Source organism: Setaria italica, chromosome IX (assembly GCF_000263155.2).
Source record: "Setaria italica strain Yugu1 chromosome IX, Setaria_italica_v2.0, whole genome shotgun sequence".
Classification (NCBI taxonomy): domain Eukaryota; kingdom Viridiplantae; phylum Streptophyta; class Magnoliopsida; order Poales; family Poaceae; genus Setaria; species Setaria italica.
The window spans coordinates 56,653,645-56,666,796 of NC_028458.1; the positions used below are offsets into that span (position 1 = coordinate 56,653,645).

Sequence of the window (13,152 nt, forward strand, 5' to 3'; positions counted from 1 at the left end):
TTACAACTTTCACTATCACCACTCTCGTAAAAACCTATAGGATTTCCACAAATAGTGCTTCTACGGCGGAATCATATCGGTCTGAAACTCTGAAGCCGGGCTCCCGAGGGAAAACGATGAGAATGCAGAACACAGTAAAAGATGCATGCAAGAAAATCTCTCTTGAAAAGATGGGATTTTTATTTTTTTTAAAAACGAAGTAAGTTCACAATCATCTAGGGAAGAAGAGCATGTACCTCATCAGCATGGCCCACAAACCAGTGACAGTGATTCCCGATCCTCCAAAGTCTTCTGCAGTTGTCCACTTGTCCCCAATCAATGAATCGTCAATGGATAGGTACCACCGTACCAGGCTCTAGCAGTCTGCGGAGACTTTTGGCGAGCAGACGTGCGTTTTGGGTGGATGGACTGAAGAAAGTACTGACAAGTATACATCGACAAGATCGTCGATGTTGCCGTCACAAGGAGAAAAACCTCTACCTTGCCATTTGGCGAAGCCAGCTGTTTGGCTCTTTGCCACCAGCCAAACCTCCCGTTCATCCATCAAGATTCCGTGTTAGTACTTGTTTGCAGTAGAAATCGACTCCATGACAGTGAAGCTAGCATTGATATCCCTGTTGCGATCAATGGATGAAAACTACTACTCCTGAGAGAGCTGAGATGCAAGACAACAAGCAAGAAGCAACGATCCATGAACCAAGGGAACAGTCCATACGAAATCCCAGGCGCGTGTGATGACTACAACTGAATCGAGTTACCATTGCTGAGGTGGTAGACAGAAGACCTCGTTGTTAGTATCCCTGAAGAGATTACATGCATGACAAAGCGAAGGACGTCGTGATCACCTCATTTTCAGTACGCTTAGCCCCCCAGAAGAGATAGCGGAACGCCGCCGGAACGTGCTAATCGAACGTGATTAGTATCGGTTTCCTGCTGGTCCTTCTTTGACCTGAACATTCATGGGTTCATTCATGCCATCGTCAGTCGACAGTGTTTTGGTCCTTCTAGACTGAGAAGCTTGTGGGGGCTGTGGGCCTTGTTTAATGCATTCGTCAGTCTCCCATAGGGAGTCGGGGGCATTCATTCGCAGTGTTGAATGGTATGCTGGATGAGCACCACATCTCTGACCACTGAGGAATTCTGCTTCTTTGATTAACTTTTGATGCATCATTATTTCAGCGAGCAATTAGTGCAAATGGTAGAGGATAAAAGCATGCACGAAAGCAATTGGCCATGTAAATCGTATGTGTCAACAACTCAGTGAAAAGGGATAAGAATCACTTGTCTTTACATCCTGTTCTTTTTCTTTTTCTTGGGAGGAATCAGTGAATCACCTGTCGTGTGATCGTGTCTGGTCCGGTGACTAGGACAAAACTCTGTCCAAGCTAGAACCCAACTCTTGAGCCCATTAGCCCAAAACAGATGGACTAGGCTGCACCATGCAGTCGTTGGACCGTGTGCTTACCGTTCTTGGACGGCCGGCCTTTTAGACGGACCCATATAAGCTGCCGACTTTTTGCTGGGCTGTCCTGCCGATAAAGCCCATACGAGTCCGTCCCAAGAATAACCGGCGGATTCCAAAGATCCGTGAACCCAGCTGTCATGCTCACCTGGAACGGCGGCGCGGCGAGCGGCCACGGCCATATGCCAGCCGCCCGCGGGATCGGGAGCACGGCCACCCCCTCCCCCGCGCGCGGTCTCCGCGCTTCCCCCTTTCTGGCGTGCCCCCGCCTCTCCCTGGGGCCGAGAGAGCCAGCAGCCGCTGCTGCTCGATCGGCGGGGAAGAGGACATGGGGCGCCTCCAGCACCAGCACCGTTCGCGGTCCGCCTCCTCCTTCGCACGCTCCTCGGAGACCACCGCCACCGAGCTCGACGCGCGCAGCCTCGGCTCCATCGCCGCCGCCGCCGCGGAACCCGTCGAGTGCCCCTTCGGAGGCGTCGATGGCCTCTCCCGCGCCGAGCTCCGGGAGGCCGCGTACGAGGTGTTCTTCATGTCGTGCCGCGCGGCCGGCGGGAGGGGAGGAGGGCTAAACTATTACCCGGCGGGTGGCGACGGCGGAGGGGACGGGTCGCCGACGATCGGGGCCGGGCCGAGAGGCGGCACGGGGATGAACGTCGTCAGCAGCAGGGTCAAGCGGGCGCTGGGGCTCAAGGCGCGGCGGGCGTCGCAGCCCACCACCGTGCGGAGCAGCATGAGCGCGTCGTCCGCGCCGGGGTCCCCCGGCCGGATGCGCGCGATGCGAGACCAGGCGCCGGGGTCGCCCGGCCGTATGCGCTCGATGCGAGACCACGCGCCGGGGTCGCCGGGGAAGGCGAGGCGGCCGATGACCTCGGCCGAGATCATGCGGCAGCAGATGCGGGTCACGGATCAGAGCGACGCCCGCCTGCGCAAGACGCTCATGCGTACCCTCGTCGGCCAGGTCCGTCCATCCACACTGACGCGTGATTCGGGCGGCCCCCATTGATTGGATGGACGCTTAGAGTTGATGACGGGTTAAGGTTGCAGGTGGGGAAGAAGGCGGAGACGATCATCCTGCCGCTCGAGCTTCTCCGGCAGCTGAAGCTCACCGACTTCGCCGACAGTGGCGAGCACCACCAGTGGCAGCGCCGGCAGCTCAAGCTCCTGGAGGCGGGGCTAATCCTCCACCCGTCCCTCCCCCTCGACCGCCTCAACGCCCCCGTGCTCCGGTTCCGGGAGATCATGCAGGCCGCCGACGCCCGCGCCATCGACACCGGCAAGGCCTCGGACACCATGCGCGCCCTCTGCGACGCCGTGCTCGCCCTCGCCTGGCGCTCGGCTCCCGGCACCGGGCACCCCGGCGAGGCCTGCCACTGGGCCGATGGCTACCCTCTCAACGTGCTCCTCTACGTGTCGCTGCTCCAGGCCATCTTTGACCTCAAGGACGCGACCGTCGTGCTCGACGAGGTGGATGAACTCCTCGAGCTCATGAAGCGGACCTGGACGACGCTAGGCATGGATAAGATGCTGCATAACGTATGCTTCGCTTGGGTCTTCTTCCAGCAGTACGTGGCCACGGGGCAGATCGAGCCGGACCTCGCCGGCGCCGCGCTCATAATGCTCACGGACGTGGCAACCGACGCCAAGCAGGAGAACCGTGACCCGGTGTATGCCCTGGTGCTCTCCAGCGTTCTCGGGGCCATACATGACTGGTCGGAGAAACGGCTGCTAGAATACCATGAGAGGTACGGGAAGGGCATGGCTGGCACTGGCGTTGGCGCCATGGAAAATGCCCTGTCGCTGGCACTTTCCACGAGCAAGATCATCGCAGAGAGCGTGCCGGGCATGGGCGTCGCTTTCGCGGAGTCCGAGCACGAAGGCGGCGGCGTAGGGAGCTTCGCCGGCGACCGTGTCGATTACTACGTGAGGTGCTCCATGAGAAGTGCCTTCACCAAGGTTAGCGGCATACGTGGCCTGGCCACAGTTTCAGTTTCAATCATGTGCCTAAATGTTGAGGATTGCTCTGAATTGATGAAACCGCAGGTACTAGAGAACGAACTTGGGCAAGGAAACAGCATGATCATCAACCGCGACGACGAGCCCAGCGAGATCCTGGTACGGCTCGCCAAGGACACCGAACAGCTCGCGCGGTCCGAGCACGATAGCTTTAGCCCCGTGCTGAAGCGGTGGCACCCGTTCCCAGGCGCGGCCGCCGTGGTCACGCTCCACAGCTGCTATGGCGTCGTGCTCAAGCAGTACCTGGCCAAGGCCACCTGCCTGACCAACGAGCTCGTGCACGTGCTGCACGCGGCGGGCAGGCTCGAGAAGGCCCTGGTGCAGATGGTGGTGGAGGATGTGGCGGACAGCGACGACGGCGGCAAGTCGGTGGTGAGGGAGGTGGTCCCCTACGACGTCGAGTCCCTTGTTCTGTGCTTCCTCAAAACTTGGATCGAGGAGAGGCTCAGGATTGCCAAGGAGTGCCTCCTAAGAGCCAAAGATACCGAGGTCTGCCCAATTTCACCGTGTCAATCAAACATGCTCCCATTGATCGTCCAATGTTTTAAGTCTGACACCGAAGCTGCCATTGTAGAGCTGGATACCGAAGTCCAAAGGCGAGCAATATGCGCGATCGGCGGTGGAGCTGATGAAGCTGGCCAAGGCGACCGTCGACGAGTTCTTTGGTATCCCAGTGACAGCGAGGGACGGCATGGTTCACGACCTCGCTGACGGCCTGGGGGCGATCTTTCAAGAGTACATCTCCTTCCTCTCGTCTTGCGGTACGTTGACGATCACGAGCATTGTATCACACGTGTCTGCTGCTTCTGCAGATGCTGCTACCATTTCAGATGCTTTTCCCACGGTAATATTGACATCTCAGTCCTTGTGTTTCAGGCAATATGCAGAGCTACCTCCCGTCGTTGCCGCCGCTGACGAGGTGCAACCAGGACTCGAGGATCATCAGGCTCTGGAGGAGGGCAGCGTCGCCGTGCCGAACCACCGTGACGAGCCCGCGCGGCGGCGTGTACCACGGCCAGAGCGCGTCCTTCTCCGGCGGCAACAACCCGCGCCCGTCCACGAGCCGCGGCACGCAGCGCCTCTACATCCGGCTCAACACCCTCCACTACCTGCTCAGCCACATCCACGCGCTCGACAAGTCGCTGTCCTTCTTCTCTCACGGCAGGTGCAGCTCGCCGACGTCCTCCGCCGCCGGCCGCCACCTCGCGCAGTCCAACCACTTCGACCATCCCCGCGCCGCGGCCCAGTCGGCGATCATTCGTGTCGCCGAGGTCGCCGCGTACCGCCTCATCTTCTTGGACTCGCACCACTCCTTCTACGGCGGCCTCTACGTCGGCGCCGTCGCGGACGCCCGCATCCGCCCCGCGCTCCGCACGCTCAAGCAGAACCTGTCGTTCCTCGTCTCCATCCTCGTCGACCGCGCGCAGCCGGTGGCCGTCCGGGAGGTGATGAAGGCCTCGTTCCAGGCGTTCTTGATGGTCCTGCTCGCCGGCGGCAGCGAGAGGAGCTTCACGACGGAGGAGCACGCCATTATCGAGGAGGACTTCCGGAGCCTGAAGCGAGCCTTCTGCACGCGTGGCGAGGGCCTGGTGGCCGAGGAGGTGGTCGAGGCCGAGGCCCAAGCAGCAGAAGGCGTCGTCGCGCTCATGGGCCAGCCGACGGAGCAGCTCGTGGAGGAGTTCGGCATCGCGGCGTGCGAGACTACCGGGGCGGTCTCCCCCAGGCAGCCGCTACCAATGCCGCCGACGACCATGTGGTGGAGTCGCACGGACCCAAACACCATCCTGCGCGTGCTGTGCCACCGCGATGACGAGGTCGCCAGCCACTTCCTGAAGCGCACGTTCCAGCTTCCCAAGAGGCGGTAACCGCTGACTAGGCTCGCTGGATCTTTTTATTCTTGCGGCCAGAGTATGTGCGTGAGTGTGTTTCAGACTTTATTTTGCATATACATCGTGTTTGTGTATTACAAGTACTTGAAAACAAATACGTTTAAAATCATTGGCAGTTTGTAGTTTTCATTGCAGGAATGAAGGTCGAGGGAAGGGATTTAGTCTGAATTTTGGAGTATCCCGGGTAGAAAAATAGGTCCCTGAATTCTCAAACCAGCCAGCAAATGTAACTCTCCTTACAGGTCAATTTGGACTGTACAAGAAGAGATACAGGGGGAGAACCAAACAAAGCAGTTCAGATGGGGTAACAGGCAAGCATAGTTCAGAAAGGGGGAACAGGAGCAATTGCAATTCATCATATTGACAAAAGAATAATGTTGAAGTAATACATCATATTGACAGTGCCACAAAAACATCATGCTAGAGTACGGATGATGGCAATGTAATGTTTACAACATATGAAAGAATAGACAGATAACAGAAATGTAACTGGTTTCACAATCTCTCGCACTCCCACAGACTCTGTATCTTTGCATTTCCCAAGCACAACCACCGATCCTCCCAGCGGGAGGTGTCCATTAGCAATTCACCGTCTCATCCTGCAAAATTCTGCAAATGTTTACCATTAGAAGATTATACTTTCAGCAGGCATGAAGTACATCAGCAGTCAGATTGCTGAGATTGTAAGCTCACCTAGCCAAATCTGGTTCTGGTCCTCATAAACCCCCCTCTTGTCACCGGATCAGCCCCCTTAGCACTGCAGTTCCAGTAAGCCCCCACCGTCCCAAGGATCGGCATGTCATCCGGGCTCGGGCTTGGGGATCTCGACCTCCTCGGTGACGAGTTAGCCGACGATATCTTGATGTCCTCCACGGTCAGGGCCCCAAGGATCGGCCTGTCCTCCCGGCTGATCGGCGAGTAGGACCGGACCGAGTTGCTCTCAGGCGTTCCCGAGGAACCGAGCCATGTGGAGAGGCTGGCGTCCACGGAGGCCTCCTGCTTGCTCGGCGTGCTGGGGGTGTAGCTGTAGTCCGATCCCGCCGGCCTCTCGTCCTTCTTCTTGGCCGGCACCGCTGGCTCGGCGAGGAGGCCCATCCGGTTCTCCTGCCCAAGCGTGACGTTCTCTTTGTCCGAGGACTTCGGCGCGGCGGCGGCGCGGGGCTTGGCTTCCTTCCACTGGGTGAGGTTCTCCACCGAGTTAAGCACCGAAGGGGCCTCTGGCGCGGCGACGCCTGGCGCCGCTACCTGGCCGCCGCTCTCCTTGGACGTCTTGCTGATCGGGAGCAGGAAGAGCGACTCGCAGGCCTCCTCCTCGCTACGCCCAATGCCGAGGAGACCGTGCTCTTCATCGTCGTCGTCGATGGCGCACTCATCGAGCCCGTCCTCTTCCTCCTCATCCTCCTCGTCGTCTTCGAATTCGTCGTACTCTTCCTCCTCGGCGTCCTCGTACTCGCTGTCGTTGTCACTGTCGGCGCAGTTGCTGTACCTGTGGTTGAAGGGGACGGCCTCGGACTTGGCGCACTCCGGCGCCAGCATCCAGTCCTTCTCCCTGCTAGCCCCATCATCCTCCGGATCGGCTCCCTCGCCGTCCTCCTCCGGGATCGCGGCCGCCTCGTAGGTGGTGACGTTGGGATCGAACGTCACCTTCTTCTTCACGACGGCCAAGCACATGTCATCCGTGGAGTCCCTGAACAAACGGAGTGCACCATGACATGAGACGAATTCCCCAACGTGAACAGCTCATCTCGCAGATCGAAATTGCATTGCAGCCATCCACCACGAACCTCAGCTCGAGGAGCGTCGCCAGGAGCGGCGCGGCGGCGGAGACGGCCTCCCCATCCAAATCGACCTTCTTCGGCGTAACCCGCGTCGCGGCCTGATCCCCATCACACACACAGATTCGATCAGATGATCCGATCTAACCCTAAAATTGGAACGAACAATGGGGAGAAACAAAGTAGGAAGCGGATCGAGTCAGTTACCCGGGCGCGGCCGTTGGGGGACTGTGCCGGAGACCGCTTGCGGCGGCGGCGGCGCTCCTTGGCCCCCCCGAAGCAGCCAAGGAAGCAGCCCATCGGGTTCCGCGGCGACGGCGAAATGCGGCAGAGGAGTGGGAGGGGGAGCGGGGCACTGATGATGACTAGTGATGAGGAGGTGGCGGCATTTGGGGGAGCGGGAAGGGGAGGAAAACAGAGGGTGGGGATGAAGCCGTTGAGGAAAAAGGTGAAGCGCCGCGAGCGAGTGGTAACGGTCAAGTTGACCCAGCTGGCAAGTGACCGTTGGACGGACGGAACTCGTGTTGGAGAGCTTGTGGGGCCCTCCACCAGGAGGAATCCGAGGGTCACCGAGGAAACGGGCTGCGTCACATGGGCCGGTCCAATGTGGCCCATGGTCATGCGTGGACCACCAGTTCACTCCATTTCTGAGAGCTCGGCTAAGATCTCAAAAAAAAAAAAAATCTGAGAGCTCGGCTGGGTCGGCGATTTTTCACTTCTGTGGGAAGCCAGTCATCATCTCAGAAAGAAAGCGCCCCCCACCAGGAGGAATCCGAGGGCCACCGAGGAAACGGGCTGCGTCACATGGGCCGGTCCTGGCCCATGGTCATGCGTGGACCACCAGTTCACCCCATTTCTGAGAGCTCGGCTAAGATCTAAAAAAAAAAAAAAATCTGAGAGCTCGGCTGGGTCGGCGATTTTTCACTTCTGTGGTAAGCCAGTCATCATCTCAGAAAGAAAGCGTTAGTTTCAAGTACAGGCAAAGCGGCATAAATTAGATGCAAAGGAATTCCATTGATCATTTTGTTCAGAAGAATACACTTTTTAACAGTAGTCTGGACATGAATTCCTGTAAATAGAATAACAGATGTTGACAGCAAGTATCAAAAAGGAACATCCCATGTTAATACATCAAACACTATTGACAATCGATCTGAATCATGCATAAGAATTAGTAGTGTACCATTCTAATATCATTTGACTTTATCATATAAATCATTACTCGGCCAAAAACTCAGGATGATGTGGGGATCCAAAAATAAACCAAAGAAAGGCATTCTTTCTCGGCTTCTTTTGTCCTGCCTAACTATTGTAACCAGTGATCAATTCTAGGACTTCGATGTAACTCCGAGTTAAGGCCAGCTAAATGTCCAACAGATCCAACTGCTGCTCATCACCAGTTTGGCCATCATTGCAAAATGCACTTCCTTGCGACGAGGGGACAGACAGAGTCTGTTGGAATGAACTTATGTATGCATGACTGTTACTGTTAGGGCCAAGCCGGAGACAGTAATACTGAGATACAGCTCTTTATACACATAATAGAATCCACCTGTGCGCGATGCCCCAGAGATTTAGTTCTGTGCTATTTACATGATTGAGCATATGCAAGTATCCAGATATTCGTCATCTGAGTCGCTTGAGTCACTGCAAATTATGTAAAGGATGTAGTTAGCGGAAGAGATTAACAAAAGCGTATAGAAGTAGTAAACTTCACTTGAACTGCCATCATGAACAAGATCAGAGACACTCCAGGCATTTCAAACACAGGAGCAATGAGCAAATATATCTGATTTGTTATAAACATAATTACAAAATCATGCACACGCTTCGTGCCCCCCCACCCCTTTTACCTATACCTAATAAGGAGAGCAGTTTTTCTGTATCGAAAATCACACTCAAAGTACCTAATGTGGTGCTGCAATATAATAGTTTGTGCTGGGAAGTTAGAAGACAACAGTGGGAAATAAAATGTTTTCACAAAAGGGTAACATAATATCCTCAGTTGGGAAATATAGTGGTGGACAAAAGGGCCACTAGCCCCACTAGAGATAATCTTTTATTGCATTACAGCATGACTAGTTACAAAGAACTCAATAGATCTCAAAATTGACAAAGGTCATAAGACTCTGCTAACGTAACAAAAACGTACTGTAGCTGTTAACGAAGAACTCAATGGATCCCAAAATAATGAATCAACTCGAAAAATCCCTAAAAGGGACCTAAAGTTAAGGATTTTACTAAGACAATAAAGGACTCCGCTAATGTAACCAAAATCATAGCTGTTAACTTAGCTGGTTCCCAGGAACTAAAAAGTGCGACAAATGGTGTCATAAACATGTAAAACAAATATCTTGAGGCAAAATTCATAACCTGAAAAATGTTAACAAGGTCAAACTGCAATAACTTTCTCACAACAGAACCTGAGGATATGCTACTCGCCTCATTACTTCCCTAGAAAGCTACAAGCCTACAGACCGTATAGATCATAACCTAGTATTTGCTCAAATACCACAAAGATGTGGGGTTCAGTTACTAATTTAACAGTAGAAGAAAATATTTAGTTGGTTACGGTTAGCATGCATGTTGATAGCACCAAATCTCTGAGATCAAGCTAACAAAGGAATCTTCAAGTAGCATGACATTGACATGTTATTGACATATCTTACCAAAATCTACTATGACATTGACATGTTATTGCCATATCTTACCAAAATCTACTCGCTCATCTGTGGAGATAAGACTATACCCTACAAATGTAAGGTAGCTGAAAATTGACATGTTCCTATGTGGATCAAATAGGAATATCAAAATGGAGGGTCAAATTAACTGTACCAAGCACTGCAGTTTCGTGTCAACTGCCTCTCGAGGAGTTACTGTTCTGGGTCCAAACAATCAGATGTATTGGATAAATAAACGTAATCGGACAACTAGTGATAAGGTCCCATGAGGATGGTCTCCACAAAATTCTTCCTGGCTAGTGGAGTATCAACTTTTGGTTATAGTATATGGTCAAACCCATAAAAGATTTGCCCATGTAATCAGATTCCTTTGCTCCATTGGATCACCAAATACACAGGGAATAAGAATTTCAATGGCCATGTGAGCGCATCTAGTTCCAGCTGGCTGCTAGATATACTAGGACAGAGTTTTGACTTCCATTTCATTAATGCAAACCAAAACTTCAAATCCCATGAAAAGCACTAGGCATGGCATAAAAAACAATAAATATTTCCACTCCAATGCATGAGCAGCAAAAAGTCTTCTTCGGGTGCAGCACAGGTTTGTCATGCATACTCCACATGTGATCAGGTTTAACTTGGCCCAGTTGACTGTATATTTGTTAAATGACACAAATCAGAAAGTGATCATTAGCTGTCTTAGATCCTTTCTTTCTTTGGAGAACTCATTGCCTTAACTCCTAAGTACTGGAACTTCATTTATTAATTGACAAAAGAGTGCGAATTCAACAATCTACAGCTGATTAACATGAGCAGCTCCATGCACGTAACTGATAAATGTTCCGAAAATCACAAAGTTCAATTCATCTATCTAGACATCTAATTAAACGAAGTGACTCAAATCATTAAATTCCATTGCTCATCACCTGACTAGATACCCAGAAATAGCACAGTATTCATATCATAACACTTGCAGACATTTAATCGCTAAAGCCCTGTTTACCAATGGACACCAATACATAAACTCATCACAAAGGCATTTCTTTTACTAACTCTCGTTACTGTTGCTGAGGCATCAGATATGCAGTAGAGTTCAAAGCTAACTCCTCGCTTCCTTCCCAAGGTTATTTCATTTGCAGTTATTAACATTCAAATGAGCATGCTTCGATGTGACTACAATCAATTTTACTCCCTCCGTTTCAAATTGTAGGTCGTTTTAGCTTTTCTAGGTTATAGATATTATTATGCATCTAGACATAGACTATATCTAGGTGCATAGCAAAAATGAGGGAGTAGTTAGTTTACTGATGCAGTGATGCTTTACGCAATCCTTTCGTATCTTCTTGCAAAAACTAACAACATAGACCATGCCTTTAGACTTCAGTAACAAACTTGGCCTATGCTCTATTAGGCAAGAAATTCACGTTTAGAACATGTTCTGTACCCTGAATCCAGATAGCGACAAACCGCAGCTTAGTCAGGTCGCCAAGTTACTTCAGGAAAAGCTAACCACAGACATTGAACCAACTTACTTGAATTAGATGATTGAAAGCTCCCAAGCTCAATCATTCCGTTAGCCTTGCTGAGAATGGAAGACTATGACATCCTTAACAAATCCATGTTCTAAAGTCATATCCTGCCAGACAACACATCGTCCAACAACTGAAACCACTTCAAGTTGAAGTTGCAGCTACCGACAAATAATCGGATCATCATTCCCCCCTTTCCTGCTATAGACAACACTCCTAACAAATGTTACTGCAGGGCACTCGTACCTATCCAGATAACTCCATTTGTGCAAATTCATGTAGCCTCCCAAACAAGCAGAAGTTACGCAGAACTCATCTGATTCAAAGGAACTTCACTATCCCACACATCATCATCTAATATAATTGCACCAATACATTAACGAGGTATACGTAAAATGTAAGTGGGGATGCCTCTTTCGAACGTACCTAGGTTGGAACTCCAAGACCTCGGTGAGCTTCTTGCCATGACTATCCTTCCACTGCACACGTCGGTTGGACGGCTTGCGGCCCTTCCGCGCCATGCCGCCGGGAGGCTGCCGCGGCAGAAGTGCCTTGCGCTCGCCGGCAGCTGCGTCGTCCTTGGAGCCGGCGCCCGCGACCGACGCGGACCGTGACACCGCCACAGGAGAGGAAGGGGGCGGGTTCTTACCGCTGCCGTTGCACGACGCGCTCCTGAGGATGCGGCGATCCATCGCCGGGTGGCATCAACTAGGAGACTGATTCATTCGATTCGCTTCCTGCGGCTCGCGTCCGAAGCCTCTCAAATTGGCAACTAGTATTCGATGCGAATATCGTAGGGTAAAATCTGAGCCGGATCTTGAGGTCGAGTCTGCTCATGAATTTCAAAACGTCCAATTCAATTTCAGAAAGGGAGAAACAACGACAAGAAATCAAACCAGAATGAAGGGAAAATCCAGAAATTTAGCGTGAAAGTGAAAACTAACACGAACCGAATCTACCCACGCGATTGGTAATAAGCTCTGAGAGTAATAAACTAACCGAATTTGGCGCAAAATCGGAGGAGGGCAGGGGATTTCCGAATCGAAGGAGGTGGATTTGGAGCCAAAGGCGACTCAAGATTGCGGAAATTTTGAGATGCTGGATTGGGTTGGGTTGGAGAATTGGTGGGGAGGAATCGCGGGCAAGCGAATCAGGCGAGCGCGTTGAGGCAGCGCACTAGGGAGGGAGGGGGGCGCGGCGCGGGCAACGCCTTGGCCCTTTGGGGGTGGCGATGGCGACGCCTAACCCGCGCGCGTGTAGCTTCTCTCCCGTTCCCCGCTAGGCGCTAACGATAACCTACATTTATCCTCAATCATCCTTATCTAGGTTTAGTTAATTATTAATCTTCGGTAATCAAAGATTTGGATTACGTTTAACTAATTCTTGAGCCGTGTCAAAGATCGTTTCCGGTAGCGGTAGAGCTTTCATAAAGATTTCATCTTCAATACCAACAAATTTGATGATATTGTAAGATAAAGTTAGGCACATATTATTTTTGATATTACGATACTTGAAGCTGTCATTGAAGGCGAGAAAGTTTCATTTCATCCTATTGCATCCAATCAGCATTGCAGTTTGCATGGTATGGTTGTCTATGAAACTGCGAATAAAATTATGCATTGGAGGACTTATTGCATTCATTAACTTAAGCCATTTTAAATGACGTGGAACTCTTATAAACCGCGAAACAAAACTCCCAAAAAGGGAATAACCTAGCTCACTGATTGAGTTCGTGCTCATGCTAACTCGCATGTAAAGTAAGAAACAAGGTATAAATTACTTCCTCAAATTTGGTATGGACCT

General features: G+C 51.9%; 3 protein-coding genes across 3 annotated transcripts; 1 reads left to right on the forward strand and 2 right to left on the reverse strand.

Annotated features, from left to right (window-relative positions):
- The first annotated feature begins 1,691 nt into the window (after positions 1 to 1,691).
- Positions 1,692 to 5,865, forward strand: LOC101786593. Its single transcript, XM_022829857.1, has 5 exons — positions 1,692 to 2,420; positions 2,507 to 3,415; positions 3,503 to 3,964; positions 4,050 to 4,236; positions 4,352 to 5,865. Exons 1-5 carry the CDS (start codon positions 1,791 to 1,793, stop codon positions 5,338 to 5,340), a joined length of 3,177 nt encoding a protein of 1,058 aa, XP_022685592.1. The 5' UTR covers positions 1,692 to 1,790; the 3' UTR covers positions 5,341 to 5,865.
- LOC101786985 (histone H3.v1) lies at positions 5,710 to 7,561 on the reverse strand. Its single transcript, XM_004985716.3, has 4 exons — positions 7,347 to 7,561; positions 7,149 to 7,240; positions 6,058 to 7,051; positions 5,710 to 5,973 (listed from the first exon to the last, which is right to left on the reverse strand). Exons 1-3 carry the CDS (start codon positions 7,437 to 7,439, stop codon positions 6,058 to 6,060), a joined length of 1,179 nt encoding a protein of 392 aa, XP_004985773.1. The 5' UTR covers positions 7,440 to 7,561; the 3' UTR covers positions 5,710 to 5,973.
- A 572-nt stretch (positions 7,562 to 8,133) lies between these two features.
- Positions 8,134 to 12,620, reverse strand: LOC101753116. Its single transcript, XM_004985718.4, has 3 exons — positions 12,349 to 12,620; positions 11,776 to 12,178; positions 8,134 to 8,786 (listed from the first exon to the last, which is right to left on the reverse strand). The coding sequence occupies exons 2-3, from the start codon at positions 12,039 to 12,041 to the stop codon at positions 8,729 to 8,731; spliced, it is 324 nt and encodes a 107-aa protein (XP_004985775.1). The 5' UTR covers positions 12,042 to 12,178; positions 12,349 to 12,620; the 3' UTR covers positions 8,134 to 8,728.
- Positions 12,621 to 13,152: the final 532 nt, after the last annotated feature.